The sequence below is a fragment of the Vombatus ursinus genome, unplaced genomic scaffold (assembly GCF_900497805.2).
Source record: "Vombatus ursinus unplaced genomic scaffold, bare-nosed wombat genome assembly UNPS02008961.1, whole genome shotgun sequence".
Classification (NCBI taxonomy): Eukaryota; Metazoa; Chordata; class Mammalia; order Diprotodontia; family Vombatidae; genus Vombatus; species Vombatus ursinus.
The window spans coordinates 10,107,926-10,132,748 of NW_020948739.1; the positions used below are offsets into that span (position 1 = coordinate 10,107,926).

General features: G+C 36.6%; 1 protein-coding gene across 2 annotated transcripts in view; it reads left to right on the forward strand.

Annotated features, from left to right (window-relative positions):
* The first annotated feature begins 457 nt into the window (after positions 1 to 457).
* Positions 458 to 24,823, forward strand: part of FZD6 (frizzled class receptor 6) — a 62,869-nt gene continuing 38,503 nt past the window's right edge. The window contains exons 1-2 of one of the 2 annotated variants that reach the window (XM_027849969.1): positions 458 to 542; positions 1,968 to 2,301. In XM_027849969.1, coding sequence (XP_027705770.1) covers positions 2,125 to 2,301 — 177 coding nt within the window. In that variant the 5' untranslated portion in view covers positions 458 to 542; positions 1,968 to 2,124. Of the gene's footprint in view, positions 543 to 779; positions 800 to 1,967; positions 2,302 to 24,823 lie in introns of those variants that run through there. The other variant, XM_027849970.1, reaches the window with a different exon arrangement.

The window sequence follows — 24,823 nt, forward strand, 5'->3', positions numbered from 1 at the left end:
ACGGCCCAAGTACTCTGCCATTTCCCGGCGGGTAAACCACGGCTTGGAGTCGGCTCCCTCTTTCTAGGACTCTACAAAAGCAAGTGGGAAAAGAGCTTCTCTTCCTCAAACCTCGCAGCCGGACACAGTCGGGACTTTTCACTGCGCGACCCCCCCCCCCCCCCACTCTACCCGCGCGCATTCACCTGGGGCACAGGGGCGTCGGGGGCTCGCGCAGAAGCTCCCCCTCCCGCGCGCCCCAGTCCCGTGCACTCCCCCGGGATCCTGCGAGGGCCCGGCGCTCAGACTAGTGCGGGGGCGGGGGAGCGCTTCCCCTGCATCCCCGGGAGCCGCGAGCCCGGACCTGTCCCGGCTCGACCTGCCCCGGCTCAGTCTCGCGGGATTCCCTAGCTCTCGCGCCCCGTGCGGCCGCCGGATCCCGGCACCTCGCCAGAGCCATTTGCTCCCGCCGCGGGGACCCGAGGGGAGGGAGGCGGCAGCGGCGACGACGGAGGCGGCAATAGCGGCGCTGGCGCTCGGGCCACTCAGGAGTTCCCCCACAGGTAAAGAGGCGGCCGTCGTGGCCCGGGCCGTCCCGTAGGCGATGACCCTGGGGCTCCTTGGCAGAGCGAGCCCCGGCCGGGCGCTGGGGCGATGGATGGATGGGGGAGGGGGCGGTTGTCCAGGTAACGGGGAGCGGCTGCTGCGGGGGCTGCACGAGCCGGAAGGGGGCGGGCGTGGCGCTCGCCCCCTCCTGGAGTGGCCTGGTCCTGGCTTCTGTGTCGAGGAGGGCCCCCTGCACACCTCGCGGCGGCTACAGGTGCTCGGGGGAGGCGGCAGTGGTCACTTGCCCGCACCCGCAGAAAGTTTCTCCCGAAGTTGGGAGCCAAATCCCCTAAGCCACTTTCCGAGTTAATTGGCGGAAATCGTCCACCGGTGCACGGGGGGAGACGGCGGGCAGGGCAGGAACAGGTGCCCATCTCGGTAGCAGGGGCAACCTACTCCTGCTGCGGCCAGGAGGGCGCCTCGCCCTGGGCTCCGGTGGGCCAGGAAACCCGTCGAGGGGCTTTATTTCAGGGTGATTTGTAGTGGGTGGGGGAGGTGGGAAGGGCTTACTTTGCTTTTTGCGCGCCCCACCCTTGATCAAATTGCTAATCCCTCATTCCTGCCATTTTGGTGGGGAGGGGAGCGGCAGGGTGCTGAGGGTGATGATTATACTCCATAACAACTAGATGGAGTAGGTTCGTAGGGTCATGTTTTTAGACCTGGAAAGGACCCTGGAGGTCATCTAGTCCAATTCCCTCATTTTACAAAGGCACCTAAAACTGGGAGAAGTTCCTTGCCGGGGGTCTACACAGATAGGTGGCAGAGCTGGGGTTTTAACCTACATCGCCTGACGCCAGATGCAGTATTCTTCCTGTACCATGCATGCAGCCAGCAGTGCCTTCTATAAAGGAACCCGAGAAAGTTCAAATCTAGTTAGTTGTTCAACAAGAAGAAAACTTTTATCTCCAACATGCTGAAATAGAGTTTGGGGAGGCAGCTTGCAGGATTTAGGGATCTGAGGACCAGAATTTTATTCCAGGCCCTCTTACTTAGTAACTGTGTGATTACTTCACTTCTCTGGGATACAGTTTTCGCTTTTATTAAATAAGGGAGTTGCTAGATGACCTCTGTGGTCTCTAAGCTACTATGATTCAGTAATTCCTTTGTGATTCATTTTTACCAGCATTTTTCTCCCTATTCCTGTTTTAACACTCTGTATTTGAATTATTAATATTTGGGTGTACAGAATGTGCAACATAATATAAAGATTTTGTGATTATTCCTTAAAAATAATAGAAATGTGCCTTTCTTCTTAAAAGGCATGCAGTTGTAAATGAAAGTTATTACTTAGACATCATTTTAAACCTGGTTCATGTTAACATTTGTGCCTGAATTTAAAGTTGTGACTGAAGTTGATGATGTGTCCTTGTTTGGTTTTCCAGTTGACAATAAAGAAGTAAATTTCAGTAAAACAACGTCCTAGAGGATGGTAAAATAATGAGAAGAGCAATTTGAGTAACCTTTTGGTGATGTTGCCTAAGAGGGTGGAAATAGCTGCATTCCAGACCATGTGGTGATGAAATCAGGAATTGGAAGAAAATGGAAACAGTACTGTTTTTTGTGATGTGCATAACGTTGCCCCTCATAAGAGGGCACAGTTTCTTTACCTGTGAACCAATTACTGTTCCCAAATGTGTGAAAATGACCTACAATATGACATTTTTCCCTAATTTGATGGGACATTATGACCAGTCTATTGCTGCACTAGAAATGGAGGTGAGTTGCTGCTCTTCCTTTAACTTTGAAATTTTGTAAGGCATTCTAATAGTAAACTACAGGTATAACTTTCTTTATTCAATAGATTGATGTACTTCTCAAGTTGTGTATGTCAAATAATTTAATGTACACATGGGAAATTAGCTTATTTAAATGAATCCTATGGGGAAGTCTTTTATAAAGTTAAGAATTCTTCCTTATCTTTTTAAAAACCTTCAATCTTCAAATCCAGTATTTGCTTAAAATGGGAGTACACTTGTACAGAATTATAGCAATGAACAATTTTGAAGTGTCATGTAGTTATTAATTAATATCTGGCATATCTGAATCGAATATAATTGTCCTCAAATTTTATTCCAGATTTTTTCTTACCTCAATAAAAAGTCATTTCATATCTAACCATGACACTATGAGCACTCAGTGGTATGTACCTGTCAAACAAGTTTTCATACTTGTTTGAATAATAATTTAAACAATATAAAGAAATCTTTCAACCTAAGGTCTCATGTTAAATCATGAGATACTGCATTTAACTCTTAACAGTCTCTAGACAAATGTTTTTCTCTTTCAAGACTTGGTTCAGCTGCCACCTTCTCCATAAAGCCTCTCCTGATCTCCTTTGTTAGCTGCTAGTGCGCTCCCTTCACAAACTACCTTGTAGAGACGGAGGAGGGATGGAATACTTAAACAGTGCCTGCTATGTGCTAGGCATACTGCTAAGCACTTTTTACAAATATTCTCTCTCATTTTGTCCTGCAAAGCAGGTGCTCCTGTTATCCCCACTTTACATTTGAGGAAACTAAGGCAAACAGATAAAGTGATGCCTAGGGTCAAACAACTAGTAATTGTCTGAGACCAGATTTGAACTCAGGTGTTTCTGAGCCAGCATTCTCCATCTACTGCACCACTTACTTACTCTTTTTGTATATATTCTGTACTTCTATTTGTCTATGTTGTCTTTTCCATTAGAATGTAAGCTCCTTGAGGGAGGGAACAGACTCACTTATGTCTTTGTATCCCTAGGCTTAGCGTGGTCCCTAACACAAAGTAAGCATTTAATAAATGCTTTTAAACATATATGTATGTGTATAATACTTTTTTTCTTTTTTGCTGGACCTTTGATTTCTTCAGTATAGGGAGCTTCTGGTGAGGATTTCCTCTACCAGTATAGGTCAGCACCTTCTCTGCAATTTTTAATCTAAGTGATTTGCCTCCAACTCAAAAAGAGCTTAAGTGACTCGCGCAGCACAAACATGTCACACAGCAAATATGTAGTCAGAGATGGGACTTGAACCTAATTCTTACTCAGATGCCTGTTCTCTATCCATTATGCAATGTTGTCTCTCTTGGGTATATATATCCCTACTTATTTGAATGATGACTTGAATAACATAAAGAATAGTTTAATATTAAATTATGAGATAATGAGTTTAGGTGAATCTATAACTCAAATATGTGTTTCCTCCAAGACTTGATTCAAGTAGCATCTTCTACATGAAGCCTTTCCTGATTGAGAAAATAGATATGAATACATAATATATATTTTTATAACATATGTGCAATCTTTCTATCTATCACTAGCTAGCCACTCACTATTCTTTATGTAATGTTGGGGAAATGGGAATGAATGACTGGTAGAACTGAAAGAAAAGGGGAAAAAATGTACATGGGTTGAATTGGTTCTCTGGGAGCTTTACTTTTACTCTAGGTTAAACTGTGCATAAATGTTGCTAATACAGTTAAACCATAGGGCTGAGAGGAAGAAGAAAAAAGGGAAGTACATGTAAGGAGAAAGAGAAAACCAAACCTATCTCTGAGGTGGGGGGACTAAGAGAAGACATCTTACAGTTTGGTAGTTGTAACAACTATTGCCTTAGGTGCCACTCATTATTAGTTACCTCATGTTTAGAGATATGCAAATGTAGGTAGGTTGAGGGAGTAAAGAGTTACCCGTACCAGCAAGTTCAAGTTCTTATCCTACTCTACAGATCTAGAGAGCTGATCTAACTTATGTTGGAAGACAGCACTGTTGTTTTTTTTTTTAATCAGTTTTATCAAGAAAACAGTATAGTCTAAGAAAGGTTATTTTACCATATTGAACTTAAATTGTGCAAAGAATAGTTCTCAGGCTACTTCATTGTATAGAAGAGCTGTTAAAAATATTTTTAGAAGTGTACTACAAATTATATACCTGCACTCTTTCAGTGTGTGTTTTTAACTAGCACATTGCAAAATGGAAAGTTTCAATTTCTTAAAGTAATAGGGTGCCTTCAATAATACGCATTGTATTCTTAGTTACATCATTTATGATCTTTATATTACATCATGTGTAATTACTCTTTGTATGAAAACTAAACTTTCAGAGTAGCTTTAGGCATTTTCAATATTCCATTTCTTAAGAATCTCTTGTATATTTACCTAACCTGTTTGATCTATTGGCACTATTCAAATAATTCATCCTTTCATAAGATAAATTTGAATACTCATGTTGACCATGTGATGTTCAGCTATTTAGACAGTCTCTTCCCTGGAAAGGTATTTTAAAAGCTATAAGAGATATATCCTTGCTCTAAATAATTATAATAGTAAGGTAAATAGGAACTGATCTTTGTTCCATACCCTATTTACACTATATCTGAACATAAAATTTGTTTGTGAAATGTTGTTGAATCATTTACTACTTTTTAAAAAAACAGCACCGATCATTTTGTTTTGTTATTAGCAAATTTGGGAACTGTAGAAAGGGAACTTCTTTTCTTTCCTGTCCAATAATGTCATTTCTCTTGTATATTAAGCATATCAATTGCCCTTACTATTTGAGTTTTATTGCTTCAGTCAGTACTTTTCTGAGTTTAAAAGGAAAAAAGCAAGCAGGCCACCTGCTCCTTTCCTGGCCACACAGAGAGAAAGGAGAGGAGAAGGTAAAATGAACTTTTTTGTTTAAACCATTTTCCATTAGACTTTTTGTTCCCAGAAGAGTTTATATGGAACTGAATGAGGCAAGTTTTGGCATGACTACCTAGAGACAAAGCAGGAAATATTTAGAATAATAGACTAGGTGAAAGGGCCTGTAAGAGGTTGTATTGTACTTGTGTACAGAATTGCCAACAAATGATCATCCAACCTCTGTTTAAACACTATTAAGTGATAGGAAACTTGCTACCTCATGATGCAACTTATTGCATTTTTTGGGTGGATTTAGTTGTTCTAAAACATTTAGCTGTTTTTTTTACAGACTGTTGTCTAGCCATGTCTACCTCATTCTGTATTTGCATAGTTGATTTTTAAACACTTAAGTGTAGGACATTGCATATCTTTGTATTACATCTTTTAGATTTAGTTTATCCTGACTTACTGATTTTTTAGAAATATCCTGATTCTGTCATTTACTGTATTAGCTATAGATCCCAGCTTTGTTTTATCTCCAATTTGAAATGCAGAGATTCTTTTTCAAGTAACTTATAAATATTAGTAAAGCAGGTTACAATGATGTTTATATTTTTTCCACTGCATTTTGTGACTTCTTGTCCCTTCTTGTTCTGCCTTAGTCCTTTTAATTTCTTTTTAAATGAATGTTTAGCCCTCATCCACTAAGTCATACTTTCCTGCTGCGGTGACCCTGGTTTTTTTTTTTTACACTTTTCCAGCAGAATCCAAACTCTATTAGAGTCTACCTAAATTATAAAGATTTCAAATATGGCTCAGTGACACAGACTATGTACTGTTTGAAGGACTAAACTAGCCTTGTGTTTGGTGAGGCTCATCACCAGGTTGACTGCAAGGTGATGAAATTTGACTACAACAAGGATCACAGCCTGTACTGGTGGAGGGAATACTTATTGTTATGAAATAATGGCTTTTTGAAGTGTTAGAAGGCTATTTAGAATGAATTGACTTGTAGAGTAGGAAGAGACCTTCAAAATTGTTTAGGCATGATAAATCTTTTATGGGAACGCTTTCTGGCACCCTGCATTCCCAGACCTTATTATATGGTGTCTGTTTTCATTTTATCTTTCCTGATTGTATCAGAGGAACAGGGAGTATTATTACAGATTCAAATTGAGATGTGTTGATTCAAGTCTTTGCCAACTGTAAAATCTTTTAGATGTAACCTTGGATCAGAAAGTCAGTTTATTTGTCATGATTCTTGTCAGTTCCCTTTTCCTACTTTCCTCTTTCACCTTCTACTTAAAGTCCGTATCTAAATAGAATTTCAGTATTATCAAGAAAAAGGTACTACTGTCTCAACAATTCAGTTGAGAACATTCTTCCTAATCATTTTTGCCCAAATGCTTTTTCTCCAAATCGAATGATTGGCATCTAGGATGTTGTAGACATCTCCCTGCCTTAGTTCTAATGAACTGCAATTCAGTGTCATCTTCTTCCTCTTCACTCCCATTCCAGCCTCATACATTGTTGCCAAACTGTATTGAGAACCATTCTTGACTGGCTTTTAAGTGTTTGGGATAATGAGAGGACATTATTTAGTCTTTTGGCTTGATCATATGGGATTGTTAGCCTCAAGTCAGATAGTTCTTTGTTCAAATACTAACACTTCCCTTTCTGCTCAGACAGGATGCGTGGCCCCGTAATGTTGACTTACTAACCTTTAGTGCCAAATCCTCTTTGGCAGTGTTATTTTAATGAAAATATAGTTCATATTATTATTTTTTTTTAAACAGCCTAGGTTGATATTTCCTAGTCACTGCTAAAATTCTAACACATAAATGAAGATATAGGATCATAGATTTAGAGCTGGAAGACACCCTTATTCTATAAATGAAGAAACAGACAAACAAGTGAAATGATTTGCCTAGGGTCATATAGCTATTAAGTATTAAAGGCAGGATTTGACAGGTCTTCCTGACTCCAAGTCAGCACCATAGCCACTAAAGGTCATTAAACCATTAGGACAAAAAGGTGGAATGTCACGTAGATCTATTCCTTCTAGGAATTCAGAGGGTGGGAAACAAATATTAAATCTTCCAACTTGATATTAGATGTCTCCCCTTTGGTATTGCAAAGAATGAATATGTCTGTGATGTACAGTTTGGCTTTTAAAGGCTGTTTGGCACAGGCTAAGTGAAAAACAAATGGCTGCTAGTTTTCCATTGTGTCAATTTTTGCTTGCTGTCTAGAGCATTGTTTCTCAAATTCTGAGGCTAACCTCCCAAGGGAAATTATGATCTTTTCCGGAGAAGGCTGAAACTGGCATAGGAAAAATGGAAACAGGAACATTTTTTTTCTTGCTGAATTGCTTTCGTATAAGCCTGGGCAAAAGCAAAGCTATGTATTGTGTTTGGAACAGCATGTGGTGACTCTACTTTTGTTGAATTCTAAAGGGAAATGAGCAAAAAACCTTCCTTTTCCTTTCCACCTGTTAATATGTTATACAGAAACAATGTATTGTTTCCATATCCATTTCCATTTTTATAAAGGAGTAGAGGAAGAAAGGATAATCAGACAAAAAAATTCTGTTTCTATTGGCCAGTGATTCTTAAATATTTTATAAGTTGTTTTATTATGAAATCTAATGGATTCAACTTCTGCTGCCATCTCGCCTAATCTTCCCCACAAACCCTTCATATGCAGCATCAAAATTTAGAATTCCCAGCTCCTTTAAGGCATAGCTCAGGTAGTATGTCATAAAAGGGCCTTCTCCTGACTCCTGATCTCTCCTCCCAAGTTAATAGTGGTTCACCAAATTTCTTCCCATTTACTTTGTATATTTTTTGTATTTGGGCAGCTAGGTGATACAGTGGATAGAACTCTGGACCTGGAGTCAGGAAGATGAGTCTTCCTGAATTCAAACATGGCCTCAGACACTTACTAGCAGTGTGACTCTGGGCAAGTCACTTAAATCTATTTGCCCCAGTTTCCTCATCCGTAAAATGAAGCGGAGAAGTAAATGGCAGACTACTCCAGTATCTTTCCGAAGAAAATACCATAGGGAGCCACAAAGAGTCGGACACAACTGAAAAATGACTGAACACAAAAGTAGAAGTTATGTTTCTTTCTCCCACTTTCCCTCCAGCTCTTTGAAAGCAGGAATTGTTTTGTCTATTTCCGTATGTTAGTACCTGGGTTAATGCCTTTCACCCAGGAATGAATGCTTGTTCAATTGAATGACTGATTTTTAGATAGTTTCCAGATGGAACAGGCCAGACTCAATAGAGACATTTGAAAATTGATACTTCAGCTCTGAGAGGAAATTGTTAAAAAAAAAAAAGTATATATTATCAGGTAATATTAATTAGAAGTTGTAAAACTGTGAGTTCAGTGTCTGGATGTCTTGAAATTTAAAAATTATGAGAGTTTAAAACCTTGAAACAATAGGCTTTGCTACTTCTGTTATTATTGACTATGAATCTAAGAGAAAAAAACTGACAAAATTTATGAAGCTAAAAAAGTACATAGTAGGTAAAAATTTGTTTTAGAAACAGGATAGTATTGCAGTCAGTGATACTTGTAGTATTAAGAGCTGACATTTCTATCTATTTTTAAATTTACAAAGCATTTTATGATAAAATGGAAGAGAATCAAGTGCAAAGGATTGTTAACTGCAAAATGAATCAACAGGTCTTCATTTTTTATATTTTATGAAGTAATTGACTTTATCTTCTCCTCACTTCTAAGTTCCTATAATATATACAGGTTAATTTTCTATTATTTTAAATGTTTATATATTGCTTTGCCATCTGCAAGGTGCTTTTTTCTTAAATACTATGGGAGGTAGGTAGTGCAAGTATTATTGACTTGCCTCCATGGTGTATTATATGGCAGAAAGAACCACTTTCCTCATTTATAAAGTAGGAATAATAATCCTTGCACAACTACCTTAGAAGGTCATTGTGAGCAGAATACTTTGCAAACTTTAAAATGAGTAGTTGTCCTAAATGAAAAAAAATCAGTGCTAAAACCAAGATCTTCTGATTCAAAGAACAGTGTTCTTTGGGCTGTATTATATAGCTGTTTTATAGAGTGCCAGATGCAGAGTCAGGAAGACCTAAGTTCAAATCCAGCCTCTGACACAAGCTGTATGACCCTGTGCAAGTCACTGGACTTTGAGAGCTTTGCCTCATTTTCCTTAACTATATAAAATGGAGATAATGATCATACCTACCTCCCAGCGTTGTTGTGAGGATCAAATGAGATAATCTATGTAAAGAGCTTAGCACAGTGCCTGGGGTATAGTAGACGCTATATAAATATTGGCTGTCATCATCATTATTATTAAAAAACCATTTTGATAGCCTGTTGAAATTCTTATGTGTTACCCGAACTTTGCTGTATTTAATATTTCTTAGAATTTTAGGCATTTGTTGTAATGAAATTAGAATATTTCCTGGCAGTCACTGGCTTTCAGGCTTTCATCATCATCACCTTATGAAAGGCATTGACAAGCATGTAATAAACTAAAGTGCAATTTTTATTTTCCTTAAACTATCAGCAGTTTTTAATACCCACTATTTCTGAATCATTTGTCTTCCAAGTTACAGTTCTACCCTGGTTTGCATCTTTCTGCTCAGCAACATGTATAGTTGTATTTTTTCAGTTCAGCTAACACCTTTGGAGGTTCTTTGTTATGACTGTGTCCTAATGAGTTCCTTGTGCATTCATCCTGTTATAAAGAAGAGGATCTTGTACACCAGAGGAAATGTTTAATTTTTTCCATCTTCTCTTGAAGTAATTCATTTTGAAATAGATATATTAAGGACATTCTATATGCAAGGTACTGTGCTAGATGCTGGGCATACAGAGATGAAAAATAACACATTTCCTAATGTTGAATAATCTAATATGTATACAGACAAGTGGGATACTAGGTTGGATACATGAAGGACAGATGTAGAGAGCGAGACAAGTGCCATAAGAAAATACGAGGACAGAAAGATCCGTTCAACCGTGTTGGACGAGGCTCCATGGAGGAGATAGCAGCTGAACTGAGCTGTAGAGTGATTTTTGTCAGTGCATATAATTCCATGTGCCAGTTTTTCATAAAAACGTTCCACTTATATCACAATACAGGTATCCCTGAGTTTTAAAGATAAGACCAATACTGGAGATAAATGGGTGGATAATAATGACCGACTGAGAAGGTGGACCTACTTATTTCTTAATCTTCTCATTTTCTCTGCCAAAGAGGAATGATCTTTGGACTGACAAAAAAATGAGTGATGAGGCACCTCTGTGCATCTTCACAAGCCATCCCCCATTCCTGAAATGTATTCCATATCTATTTCAGAACTCTTCTTTCTAAGTTTAGTTTGGATGCCACTTCCTTTGTAAAACCTTCTCTGATTTCTCCAGTTGTTAATGCACTCTCCTTCCTCAGTTTTCCTTGTGCTGCTTTTATTTGTGTACATATTTTATTATAGTAAAATGTAAATTCCTTGAAGACAGAAGCTATTGGGGATTTTTTTCTTTTTAGCCCTTGTATCCTCAGTGCCTCCCATAATGCCTTGCACATAGTAAGTATTTAATAAATGTTATATCAGATTTGTTGAGACAGAGCTTGATTATGTATTCCATGAATTTGTCAATTGTGTGACTGAACATATAATTTGCTATAGAGAGTCATCTGAAAGCTTTTCCATTCCCTTCTCAAAAATTTCAGCGGTGCAGGTTGTTCTCAAAGATTTTATGAAGATAAAAATATTAGCATAAAGGTTAATGATGTTAACAGTTGCCTGTTTTTGGCAATACTATCCTTGAGGTTTTATATTCTTTAATATCCCTTCTCTGAGAGATCTTGAAAATGAGTTCTTGAGTGTCTTTAAAGTTTCACAAAATCTCAAAGTTAGAAGGAATCTCAACCCTTATCTGATCAAATATCTGCTATGTAACATCTTCAGCAGGTAGTCATCTAACCTTCACTTGAATACCTCTGTGCATTTGATTGGGTCCAGACAGTCTTTCCAGCTTCAACTTCTTGAGTGCCATTGCCTTATTACATACATATCAGGGATTGAGGTATGTTAGAGGGCAGATGTGGTGATTCCACACACCACGAGCATGAGATTCACTTTGTTTGACACTCAGGCAGAGTTCTTTTATTTCACATTTTTTTATTGCCTTCCTAGTTTAACTTGTAAAAGCTTTCAGAGTGATCTGGCTTAGGCCTCATTAAGCTTTTAGAAGACTTATTTTTATATGCAATTTTTTTTTTTGCTGTTTTGTGAGGCAATGCTGCTCATAATATTCCATCTTTTCTATAGATACATACATATGCATATATTTCCAGATTCCTTATAATTTTTAAAAAGAAATGTATTAGCACATTTTCATACAACAATTTTTGTATGAAAAACAAATATTTCCCATCATACACCAGAACAAACCTTTTTATAAACTAAATTCCCAAAGAAAACAGTTTGAGTATTTATAATTAATAGATAGAAGGGGTGTGTCCTTTAATTTTGGGAGTGTGGTACTAACATTGCCTTTGTATTTTAATACAATTTTATTGCCTCTTATACTAAGTCTTAGTATTGACTTAGTGTTGAAAAAAGAGTATGGCTTGATCACGAAGAAAGATTGAGGGATAACTAGGGGACGATCATGTGCTCCATTGGTATCCTTATAATCACAGGAAAATGTGAAGAATCTCCTAGTTAAATGAATGGACTTCTTTCGGCTAATTTTTTGAAAGATGTAGACAAAAGTACCATAGAATGGCTGGATTACAATCCATGTCATTATAAGAAGTACTTACGTTGAAATTCTTTACATTGGAGTATTAGAATAGTATTGCTTTTATTTACATTGTTTTTGGTTACATCAAATAGTGCTGCTAGTGAAATTTTTATCCATGTAGGACTTTTCTTAGTGAATTACCCATTAGGGATATTCTCTAATGTCAGGACCAAGGTACCTCCCTTCTTGCAACAGGGGTTAGGCTAGATTTTCCCTAAACAGTAGTGAAGATAGTACTTGATTGATCCCTGGAGGAAGGGGAAGGTTCAAACTGTACTTCTCTTAACACAATTTCCAGGTAGCCTCTGCCTGGTTATCTAGGGACATAAAAGGTCCTTCCCCCCTCGGGTTAGTGCCATTTAGACTTGGTGGATACTGGAACATCATGAGAGTCATTATACCCTGCCCTGCTGACCAAGTACATTTCCATATGGAGAAAGGGAGCAAGTCTACAGAACTTAAGTACTACTGTATCCTTGCTGGGCCAGGATTAGAAACTATGTTTTGTTAACTCTCCAATGATTTGGGAATGCCTCATTTTATCTCAGCATTGAACCCAAACTAACAGAGTGCCACTGTCATAATGACTCCTAGCAATTTCTGGTAATGGCATTTCTAAGTCAAGTGTATGAACAGTTTAGTACCTTTTCTGCCATAATTCCAGATTCTTTTTGATAGTGGTTGAACCAAATCATGGCTCCACCAACACCCACTGTAACAGTGAGTTTCCCCATTTTTAAGCAGTTTGGCTAGCTTGATGTATCTTAGAGTTGTTTTAATTTACTTTTCTTTTGCTTCACTATTTTATTTATTTTCATTTTAAGCTCTACAAATAAAATGAGCATATGACATAATATATAGCATAATAAAACAAAAAATTATTGTACATGAAACTTAAGTTTTCTGTTATATATAGCTTACTTTTGGAAACATAATAAATTCAACATCCAACTGTCAAACATAATAAATTCAGCATCTAACTGCTCTTTTTTCATTTTTACAATTGCAGTTTTATTGGAGTCTTGTTTTTACATTACAAACATTTACAGATTACTCCTGCTTCATGAGAAGTGTCTTGTAACAAAGTAAAACTAATAATACTCTGACCTCATGTGAAAATTTATGTAACATTTCACATCTATAACACTCCTCTATTTTAAAGAAATTAACAGAAATGTTCTCACTCCACTGGGGAAAAAAATAGAAGCAAAATTTTAGTGACATACATGTGGTCAAGCAAAACAAATTCTCTCAATGATGCCCCATCCCTCCCCACCCCATCTCATTTTGTACCTTAAATCCATCACCTTTCTGTAATGGATAGAGTATTTCATAATCAGTCTTCTGGAATCATGAATGGTTGGTATATTGATTGTAGTTCCTATAGCTTTTGTAATTGGTTTTATGGTGTTCTCATACAAATTGTTCTCTTGTTTCTGCTCGTTTCAGTCTTTGTTAGTTTATAAAAGTAATTGTTCATTTTTATAATATTGATGTTATAGTATAAATTGTTCAGTTTCTGTTCACTTCACTCTGTATCAATTCACATAAGTTTTTCTGTGTATTTCCTCATTTCTTAAAGCAGAGTAGTATTCTATCATAATTGTATACCACAACTTATTTAGCCATTCCTTAATTGTTGTACATCCTCTTGGTTTCCAGGTTTTGGTTTTTTTTTTTTTTGACACCAAAAAAAGAGCTGCTGTAAATATTTTTGTAAAAACTATTTTTGAACATAAATTTTTCTCTTTCTTTGATTTTTTTTTTTTTGGTGGAGAGGAGGGAAATAGGCCTAGTAGTGGTGTAGGTGAGTTAAAGTAACTTTTTGTATAAAATTCCAAGTTGCTTTTCAGAATAATTGTACCACTGACAGGTCCACCAAAAGTGCATCGATATGCCCATTTTCCCACGTTGATTGTTTCCCTCTAACAATTATAATTTTCCTTTTTCTGCAGTCTTTGCCACTCTGGGTATGACATTGTTTATGCATCTTTCTGGCCTTTCTTCTGTTCTTATCTTTAGATTTTTTAAAAAGGTGCCTAAATGACCCTTTTAATTTTCTTTTTAGCTGCTTTATTTCTGTTGATCCTTGCCCTCCTACTTGCTGTACCATTGAAAAAATGAAAAAGAAAAGCAAAGCTCTGAGATCTGTGTGATGTTGGTCTATGCCTAGTAACAAACATGCATAGTCAAGCCAAGATTTCCACATTGACTATATCTGAAAATGTGTCCTCTTTTGTTTCTTGGTTCACATCACCTCTTTGTCAAAAGGTGGGAAGCATATTTCATCATCAGTCCCCTGGATTATAGTTGGTCAGAGTTCTCGAGTCTTTCAAAGTTGTTTTTCTTTATGATGTTATTGTATAAATTGTTTTCCTGGTTCTGTTTACATTTCTTTGCATCAGTTCGTACAGGTTTTCCTAGGATTCTCTGAAACTGTCCTTTTTGTAATTTTTCATGGTACAATAATAGTCTATTACATTCATAGACCATAATTTGTTTAGCCATTCCCTAACTGATGGACACTCAGTTTCCAATTCTTTGTTACTACAGAAGATCTGCTGTAAATATTTTTGTACTACATATGCATCTTTTTGCTCTTTCTTTTAATCTTTGGGGTATATGCCTAGTAGTGGTATTAGTTGGGTCAAAGAATGTGACAATATAGTAACATATTTCAAAATTACTTTCAAGAATGGCTAATCCATATCATAGCTCCTCTAACCTGCAGTTCCTCCAACAATTGTCATTTTTCTTTTTGAAGATCTTCAATGATCAGATGGATATGAGGTGGAACCTCAGAGTAGCTTTAGTTTGAATTCCTTGAATTTTTAGTGATGTGGAGCATTTTTTAAATATTGTTGTTGATGTCTTACATGTATTCCTTTGAAAATTGCCTGTGTGATGGGCAGCTAGGTGGCACAATGGATAGAGCACTGGCTCTGGATTCAAGAGGACCTGAGTTCAAATCCAGCCTCAGACACATAATACTTACTAGCTGTGTGACCCTGGGCAATTCACTTAACCCCATTGCCTAGCCAAAAAAAAAAAGAAAAAGAAAAGAAAATTGCCTGTGTGTATCCTTTGACCATTTATCAGTTGAGAAATGGCTCTTTTTTAAAAAAATTATTTTGTTAAATATTTCTCAGTTATATGTAAAAAAAATTAACAATCATTTTTTAAAAGTTTGCATTCCAAATTCTCCCTCCCTCCTGCTTCTTCCCTCTCCTTGAGAAGGCAAGCACTTTGATTTTGAATGTTCATGTGAGGTCATGCCAAACATTTCCATATTAGCCATGTTGCAAAAGAAAACACAAACAAAATAAAACAAAAATAAAGTCAAAAAACTATGTTTCAATTTGCATTCACATTTCATCAGTTCTCAGAAGGTGGATAGCATTTTTTATCGTGGGTCCTTTGGAATTGTGTTGGATCATTGTCTTGATCAGAGTAGCCAAGTCTTTCATAGATGATCATTCTTATTGTTGTTATTACTATGTACAATGTTCTTATTTTGCTCACTTCACTTTACATGAGTTTCTATAAATCTTCTCAGGGTTTCCTGAAACCATTTTGCTTGTCATATCTTATAGCAACATGTTATTTGTTCTGCTCACTTCACTCAGCATCAGTCCATGTAAGTCTTTCCAGATTTTCCTAAAATCATCCTGCTCATCATTTCTTATAGCACAAGAGTATTCCATTACAATCATATACCTCAACTTGTTCAGCCATTCCCCAGTTGATAGACATCCTCTCAGTTTCCAATTCTTTGCACTATTATCAATATTTTTGTACAAATAGGCCCTTTCCCCTGTTCTTTGATCTCTTTGAGATACAGACCTAGTAGTGGTATTGCAAAGGGCATGCATAATTTGATAACCCTTTGGGAGTAGTTCCAGATTATTCTCTAGAATGGTTAGACTAGTTCATAATTCCACCAACAGTGCATTAGGGTCCCAGTTTTTCCACATCCCCTCTAGCATTTGTCATTTTCCTTTTCTATCATGTTAGTCAATCTGATATGTGTGTGGTGGTATCTCAGAATTGTTTTAATTTGCATTTCTCTAATTAGTAGTGATTTGGAGCATTTTTTCATGTAACTATTGATAGCTTTGATTTCTTCTTCTGAAAATTACCTGTTCATCCCCATTTATCACGTGGGAAATGGCTCTTATTTTTATAAATTGGTTCGGTTCTCTATATATTTGAGGAATGAGGCCTTTATCAGAGAAACTTGTCACAACTTTTTCACCCCAGTTTCTTGTTTTCCTTCTAATTTTGGCTGCATTAATTTTGTTTGTGTAAAAGCTTTTTAATTTCACGTAATCAAAATTGTCTGTTTTACTTCTTGTAATCTCTGTCTCTTGTTTGGTCATAAACTCTTCCCTTGTCTATAGAGCTGACAGTATGTTTTCCCGTATTCCCCTAATTTACTTATGGTAACACCTTTTATGTCTAAATTATTTATCCATTTTGACCCTATCTTGGTATATGGTGTGAGCTGTTGGTCTATGCTTAGTTTCTTCCAGACTACTTTCCAAATTGGCAAATATTGAGTTCTTACCCCAAAAGCTTGAATTTTTGGATTTTTCAAACACTAGATTGCTATGGTCTTGTCCTACTATATATTGTGTACCTAATCTATTCCACTGATCCACCATTCTATTTCTTAGACATACCTGACTGTTTTGATGATTACTGCCTAGTTTGAAATCTGGAACTGCTGGGCTGCCTTCCTTCACTTTTTTTTTAATCATTGATTCCCTTGATATTTTTGACCTTTTGTTCTTCCAGGTGACTTGTTACTATTTTTTTTTTCTAGCTCTATAAAATAATTCTTTGGTAGTTTGATTGGTATGGAATTGAATAAACAAATTAACTTAGGAAGAATTATCATTTTATTATATTGGCGCAGACTACCCATGAGCAATTAATAGTTCCCCAGTTGTTTAGATCTGTCTTTATTTCTGTGAAAAGTGTTTTGTTATTATGTTCATATAATCCCCAGGTTTGTCTTGGCAGGTAGACTCCCAAGTATTTTATATTGTTTGCAGTTAGTTTAAATGAGATTTCTCTTCCTATCTCTTCCTGCTAGGTTTTGTTGGTAGTGTAGGGTATAGTTTTTAAAATTTTAAATCTGTTCCTTATATATCATGCATATGAAACTTTAGTTAGAAAAATTTGCTGCAGAGATTTCTCTTCCCCATCTCCTTCCCCTGTTACCTGTTTCTTTTCTAATTTTAACTGAATTGGTTTTATTTTTTTCCCAAAACTTTAAAATTTTATATAATCAAAATTGTCTATTTTTTGTGAGCTTTTCTATCTTTATTTGGTCATGATCTCTTCCTTATCCATAAATCAGAAAGGTAATTTCTTCTTTACTCTTATAATTTGTTTATGATGTCCCTTTTTATGTTTCCATATATTTACTTGGAGCTTATCTTGGTGGATGATGTGAGATGTTGGTCTATACCTAATATCTACCAGACTTTATACCAGAAAACTTTCCAGTTTTCCCCACAGTTTTTGTCAGATAGTGAGTCCTTATCCTAATAACTAGGGTCTTTGTGTTTATCAAGCACTATATTATTTGCTTCTGTGTGTTGTATATGTGATCTGTTCTGATTGATCTCTTTTTTTTAACTACTATCAAATGTTTTTAATTGGAAACCTGGCACTGCTAGGCTCTCTTGGTTTCTGTTTTCATTATTTCCCTTAATATTTTTGAATTTTTGTTCATTGCATGCCCGATTTGATTTGTCTTTCCTCTAAGTTTTGACATGGTATCTCATCAATATCATTTTAAAAAATGAAATTTCTATTGTTTCCTTGATTTGTTCTTTAACTTACACATTCTTCAGGATTGTGTTATTTAAACTTCAGTTAAAACTTTATTTATTAAATATCATTTTTAATGCATCACATTCAGTAAAGGATGTACTTAGTATTTCTGTTTTTTGCATTTATTTGTGAGGTTGTTTGGTCCCAATATGTGGTCAGATTTTGTAAAGGTGCAATGCATGTCTGAGAAATATGTAAACTCCTTTCTGTTACCATTCAGTAGTCTCCAGGGAGCTATCTTCTTTCATTTTCCAAATGTTTTATTCAGGTATTTGCCTTTTTCTTTATTTTTTTTTCTCAGATTCATTTAAGTTTGAAAGAGGTATATTGAGGACCCCACCATTAAAGCTTTATCATGTATTTTTCCATATAATTCAAATAAATTTTTATTCAATATTTAGATACTAGATGTTCAGTACATATTTTTTAAGTGTTGATAATGATTCATTATCTATAGTGCCTTTAAGCACACTGTGTTTTCCAGTTTATTTTATTTTTACTGTAGCTTTGTTAGAAATTGTGATTGCTAAACCCGTTTTTTTTATTCACATAAAGGATAATAGATTGTGCTCCAGACCCTCATTTTAACTCTGCATGAATATGTTTCATGTATGTTTTTTAATTAACATTATTGGATTCTGCTTTCTAATCCCTTTTGCTATCATGGATAGGTTCATCTCACTCACATTCCATGTTATCCTTAAGTACTTTTTCTTCTCAAAGATGTAATCATTAAAGAGTAATTTGCTTAACACTTGAGATGTATACATTTGATGTTTCTATTCAGTTGCCTTTCTTCACTTCTCCTTCTTTCTTTCCTTCCAATCTCCCTTTCAGTTTCTCCACTACCCCTTTGATGTTGGAGGGTTTTTATTGTTTGCTTTTGAGCACTTTTTTACATATCCTGCCTTCCTCATACTCCCCTCCCCTTGCTCTGACCCCACTTATTTCCCTGTTGAGTTTAATGCATTTTTATGTCTTTTTTATGTATTTTAATGTATTTTATGCATGTGTGTATTTAACCTTCTTTTATTGAGTTCAGATGGAAGCAAGGTTCATGGAATTCCATTTGCTCCATCCCTTCCTATGTATTTATATACTGTTCATCTCAGGCCTGTTATGTGAGATAGAGTTCCTTTCCCCTGTTATTTCTTTCTTCCCCAGTATAGTCTCCTATCTTTCTTATTTTCTTCTTCTTTTAAGACCATCAAAACAGGACAAAACCACCCCCAGGTCCTCTGCTTCTCTCAACTAATTCTCTGTGACCCTTGTCTAATCTAAAAAATGACAGAATGATGTCTATTCAAATCCAAGGCAAACCATTTGGCATCACAGTAATACAAGTCTATGCTCCAACCACTGATGCCAAAGAGACTCAAGTTGATTAAGTCTATGAAGCCCTATCACACCTTGTAGAAATAAACAAACAAAAAAGATGACACATTAATTATAGGCGGTTGGAATACTAAAGTAAGAAATCAAAAGATAATTGGAATAATAGGCAAGTTTGGCCTTGGAGTACAAAATGAAACAGGGCAGACACTAACAGAGTTTTGTCGAGATAACTTGCTGGTTATAGCAAACACTTTTTTTTGACAACCCAAAGGATGACTCTACACATGGACATCACCAGATGTTCAATATTGAAATCAGATTGATTATATACTTTGCAGCCAAAGATCAAAAAGCTCTTGTGATCAGTTAAAACAAGACCTGGAAGTGACTGTGGCTCTGATATTATTGCAAAATTCGGACTTAAATTGAAGAAAGTAGGGAAAACCATCAGAGTGTATAGGTATGACCTAAATAATCTTATGAATATGAAGTAGACGTGATGAATACATTTAAGAGATTAAATTTGGTAGATAGAGTGCCTGAAGAACTATGGACAGAATTTCTCAATATTGTGCAGGAGGCAGCATCAAAAACATTCAAAAGAAAAAGAAGAGCAAGAAAGGAAAATGGCTGTCTGAGGCTTTACAAATAGCTGAGAAGAAAAGCAAAAAGGAAAAAACAAAGGGAAAGATATACCCAACTGAATGCAGAATTCCAGAGAATAGTAAGGAGAGATAAAAAGGTCTTCTTAAATGAGCAATGTGGAAAAATATTAGAAAACAATAGAATGGGAAAGATGAGAGATCTCATTAAGAAAATTAGAGAATCAAGGGAATGTTTTGTGCAAAAATGGGCATGATTAAAAAAAAAACTGGTAGAGACTTAACAGAAGCAGAAGAGATTAGGAAGAGGTGGCAAGAATATACAGAAGAACCATGTGAGAAAGATCTTCACATCACTGATAACCACAATGGTGCGGTTACCAACCTAGAGCCAGACATCCTGGAGAATTAAGTCAGGTGGGCCTTAGCAAACATTACTAACTCTAAAGCCAGTGGAGGTGATGAAATTCCAGCTGAGCTGTTGCTGTTAAAGTGCTGCACTCAATATCCTAGCAAATTTGGAAACCTCAACAGTGGTCACTTGATTAGAAAAGATCAATTTACATTCCAATCCTAAAGAAGAGCAATGCCAAGGAATGTTCAAATTACTGAACGATTATGCTCGTTTAACACTCCAAGAAGGTTATACTTAAGACTCTGCAAGCTAGGCCTCAGCTGTATGTGAACTGAGAATTGTTAGAAGTATAGGTTGTTTTTCAAAAGGCAGAGGAAGTAGAGACCAAATTGCCAACATTAGCTGGATTGTGGAGAAAGCAAGAGAGTTCCAGAAAAACATCTACTTCTGCTTCATTGATTACACCAAAGCTTTTGACTGTGTGGTTCACAACAAAATATGGCAAATCCTTGAAGAGATGGGATTACCAGTTCATCTTATTGTCTCCTGAGGAATTTGTTTGTGGGTGAAAAAGCAAAAGTTAGAACTGAACATGGAACAACTGATTGGTTTAAGATTGGAAGAAGAGTACAGCAAGGCTATATGTTGTCTTCTTATTTATTATATACAGAGTGTATCATGTGAAATTCCAGACTGGATGAATAAAAAACTAGAATTAATGTTTCCAGGAGAAGTGTCAACAATCTCAGACATGCAGATGATACTACTCTGATGGCAGAAAGTGATGAATTAAGAAGCTTCTTGATGAGAATAAAAGAGGAGAATGTAAAAACTGACTTCAAGCCTAACGTTAAAAAATTGAGATCATGGCAATAGGTCCCACCACTTCCTGGCAACTAGAGAGAGAAGAAATGGAAGCAATGTCAGATTTTTTTTTTCTTGTGTTCAAAGATCACTACAGATGGTGACTCGCTACTTGGAAGGAAAGCTATGGCAAATCTGGACAGTGTGCTGAAGAGCAGAAACATCACCTTGCCAACCATATATGGACCAAAGGGTCCATATAGCTGAAGCTGTGGTTTTTCCAATAGTAATATATGGTTGTGAGAGTTGAACTATAAGAAAAGCTGAGTGCCCAGAATTGATGCTTTCAAATTGTGGTGCCTGTAGAAGACTTTTGAGATTCCTTGGACAGCAAGGAGATCAAATCAGTCAATATTTAAAGAAATTAATTCAGACTGTTCATTGGAAGTTCACATACTGAAGCTGAAATACTCTGGCCACATAACTAGAAGACAGGACTCATGGGAAAAGACCCTGATGTTGGGAAAGATTGAAGGCCAAAGGAGAAGGGGGCGGCAGAGGATGAGATGGACAGATAGTTGCATATGAAGCAATGAACTTGAACAGACTTTGGGAGATAGTGGAGAATAAAAGGGCCTAGTGTGCTTTGGTCCATGAGGTCAAGAAGAGACAGACATAACTGAATGACTGAAAAACAATGTCCCTTATCAGGTTCTGAGAGTATGCTTGTTTCTTCTCCACCTATTAGCAAGTAAACATTCCTCCTTACTTAGATCCATCCAATTGATCAAAACTGTGTGCTTTCCTTTCTTTATCTTGTCCCCTGTTTCCATTTCAAAGCAATCTTTTTGTCAGGACTACTTAGAAATATTATTTAGCTAAAGGTCCACTTTTTCTCCTATATGAGTGCTCAGTTTTGCCATGTAGATTATTCATGACTATAAGCCTTTATCTTTTGAAGGTAGAACTTTTTGTTTTCCTCCCTTTTGTGTAATGGCAATTGCTACCAAAAAGTTTTGTGTGATCCAGACTGTGGCTCCTTAGCACTTGAACTCTTTCTTTCTAGCTGTTTATGTTTTTTTTTCTTTGCCTTGGAAGCTCTGGATTCTAGGTATGACTTTGCTGGGGGTTTTCTTTTAGGAGGTAACCACTGGATTCTTCTATTTTCTCTTTGTGCTCTGCTTCTATGAGATTTGGGCAATTGTTTCTTCACTTAATCATTTCTTGAAATATTGTATGCAAGATTTGTTTTCAGTTATGATTTTTAGGTAGTCCTTTGATTCTTATATTATCTTATATAATATATTATATTATTTTTGAACCATGTTCTAAATCAATTGTTTTTATAATATATACTTTCCTCTTTTTTCTTTAATATCTTGATTTTGTTTTACTGTTTCATAGAGATTTTCATAGTGATTTTTTCTATTTAGACCATTACAATTTTCAGAGCATTCAGATCTTGGGTAAGGTTTACCACTGTCTAAGGTATTAATACGCTGCAATTCTTCCTTCTCTAGTCATTCCATGTTTTATCTCTTGTTTAATTTCTTTGAGGTATTTTTGTAATCTTTGTGGTTTGGGCATTCTTTGCTCTGAGATTCTACTTGGACTTGTGGAGTTATTCACTTCTGGGTTTACCCTTAAACTTCTTTCAGTACACTGTATTTCTTCATTATATTAGGTGGTTTTTTTTTTCTATTTACTCTTCTCTCCAACCTCAGTTTTTGGATTGTTGGCTTGTGCCTGTTCCTATACTGGATGATGGTGTAGGCCTTGCTTGATTCTGAATTCACCATCTTGGAAGACTAGGTTCTGCTTTATGTAGGAATTTTCACCTTGCCTCTTGCTGGGGTTCAGGCCTGGGCTGTCTGTCTAGTTGGTAGATTTGGCACAGACTTCTAGGAATCTGGATAGGGGTCATGCTGCCTGGATATTAAGGCTTTGTCTTCTGCTAGGGCTCCTGAGTTACCATGTACTGGCTGCTACTTTGGCTCTACTTCCTGTCGTGGCTAGGGTCACTGGAACTTCTCTGGCCTTTTGCTCTGGCTGAGACCCTAGATTTTCTTATAGTGGGTACCATTCTGGCCTTGTCTTCTGTGATGAGAGCATTTTACTTCAAACTGTGCTTTCCACCCATCCTAGCTTACTGTCTTTGCTCAGAGCTTCCAAAGGATTCTGGTAGTCTGTGTATAGTCCTGGATAGGAAAGAGGAATTAGATGATTCTCTTAAGATTTTTTTTTCATTCTTATGAATTTTTAGAGCTTTAATGTACATGTCTGTGGAGGATTTAGGCTTCTCTAGGTCCTAACGTGCCACCATTTCCCCAGGGTCTTCTTAATTTGCATTTCCCTTATTAATAATTTTGAAATTTTTTTGGATGATTGATCATTTGTATTTATTTGTTTTTTTAATTAATTTATTTTTTGTTTTCAGCATTCACTTCCATAAGCTTTTGAGTTTTAAATTTTCTCCCCGTCTCTTCCCTCCTCCCTCCCCAAGATGGTGTGCAATCTGGTATAGGTTCTATATATATATTTCTATTAAACATATTTTCACATTAGTCATGTTGTAAAGAAGAATTAGAACCAATAGGAGGAACCACAAGAAAGAAGAAACAAAACAAAATAACAAAAGAAAAGGACTGCAAATAGTATGTTTCAATCTCCATTCAGACTGGATGTGGATAACATTTTCCATCATGAGCCTTTTGGAGATGTCTTAGATCCTTGCATTGCTGAGGAGAGCTAAGTCTATCAAAGTTAGTCATCGCACAGTGTGGCTGTTACTGTGTACAGTGTTCTCCTGGTTCTGCTCACTTCACTAAGCATCAATCCATACAAGTCTTTGAGGTTTTTCTGAAGTCCAGCTGTTCATCATTTCTTATAGCACAATAGTATTCCATTACATTCATATACCACAACTTGTTTAGCCATTCCTCAGTTGATGGCATCACCTCAATTTCCAATTCTTGGCCACCACAGAAAGAGCTGTTATAAATATTTTTGTACATGTGGGTCCCATTTTCCCCCCATTTTTCCTGTTTTTATGATCTCTTTGGGATACAGCCCTAGAAGTGGTATTGCTGAGTCAAAGGGTATGCACATTTTTATAGCCCTTTGGGCATAGTTACAAATTGCTCTCCAAAATGGCTGGATCAGTTCATAACTCCACCAACAATGCATTATTAGTCTTCCAATTTTCCCACATGTTCTCCAACATTTATCATTTTCCTGTTTTATTACGTTAGCCAAACTGATAGGTCTGATGTGGTACCTCAGAGTTATTTTGATTTGCATTTCTCTAATCAATAGTGATTTAGACCATTTTTTCGTATGACTATAGATAATTTTAATTTCTTCCTCTGAAAACTGCCTGTTCATGTCCTTTGACCATTTATCAATTGGAGAATGACTTGTATTCTTAAAAATTTGACCTAGTTCTTTATATGTTTTAGAAATGAGGTCTTTTCTAGAAACACTGGTTGTGAAATTCGTTCCCAGTTTTCTGCTTCCCTCCTAATCTTGGTTGCATTGGCTTTGTTTTGTAAAAGCTTTTCAATTTGATGTAATCAAAATTATCCATTTTGCATTTCAAAATGTTCTCTATCTCTTGTTTGGTCATAAATTCTTCTGTTCTCTGTAAATCTGATAGGTAAACTATTCCTTGCTCTCCCAGTTTGCTTATAGTATCAGCCTTTGTATCTAACTTGTGTACCCATTTTGACTTTAGTTTGATGTGTGGTGTAAGATGTTGGTCTATGCCCAGTTTCTGCCATACTATTCTCCAGTTTTTTCCTGGCAGTTTTTGTCAGATAATGAGTTCTTATCCCAGAAGCTGGGGTCTTTGGGTTTATCAAACAGTAAATTACTGTAGTCATTGATT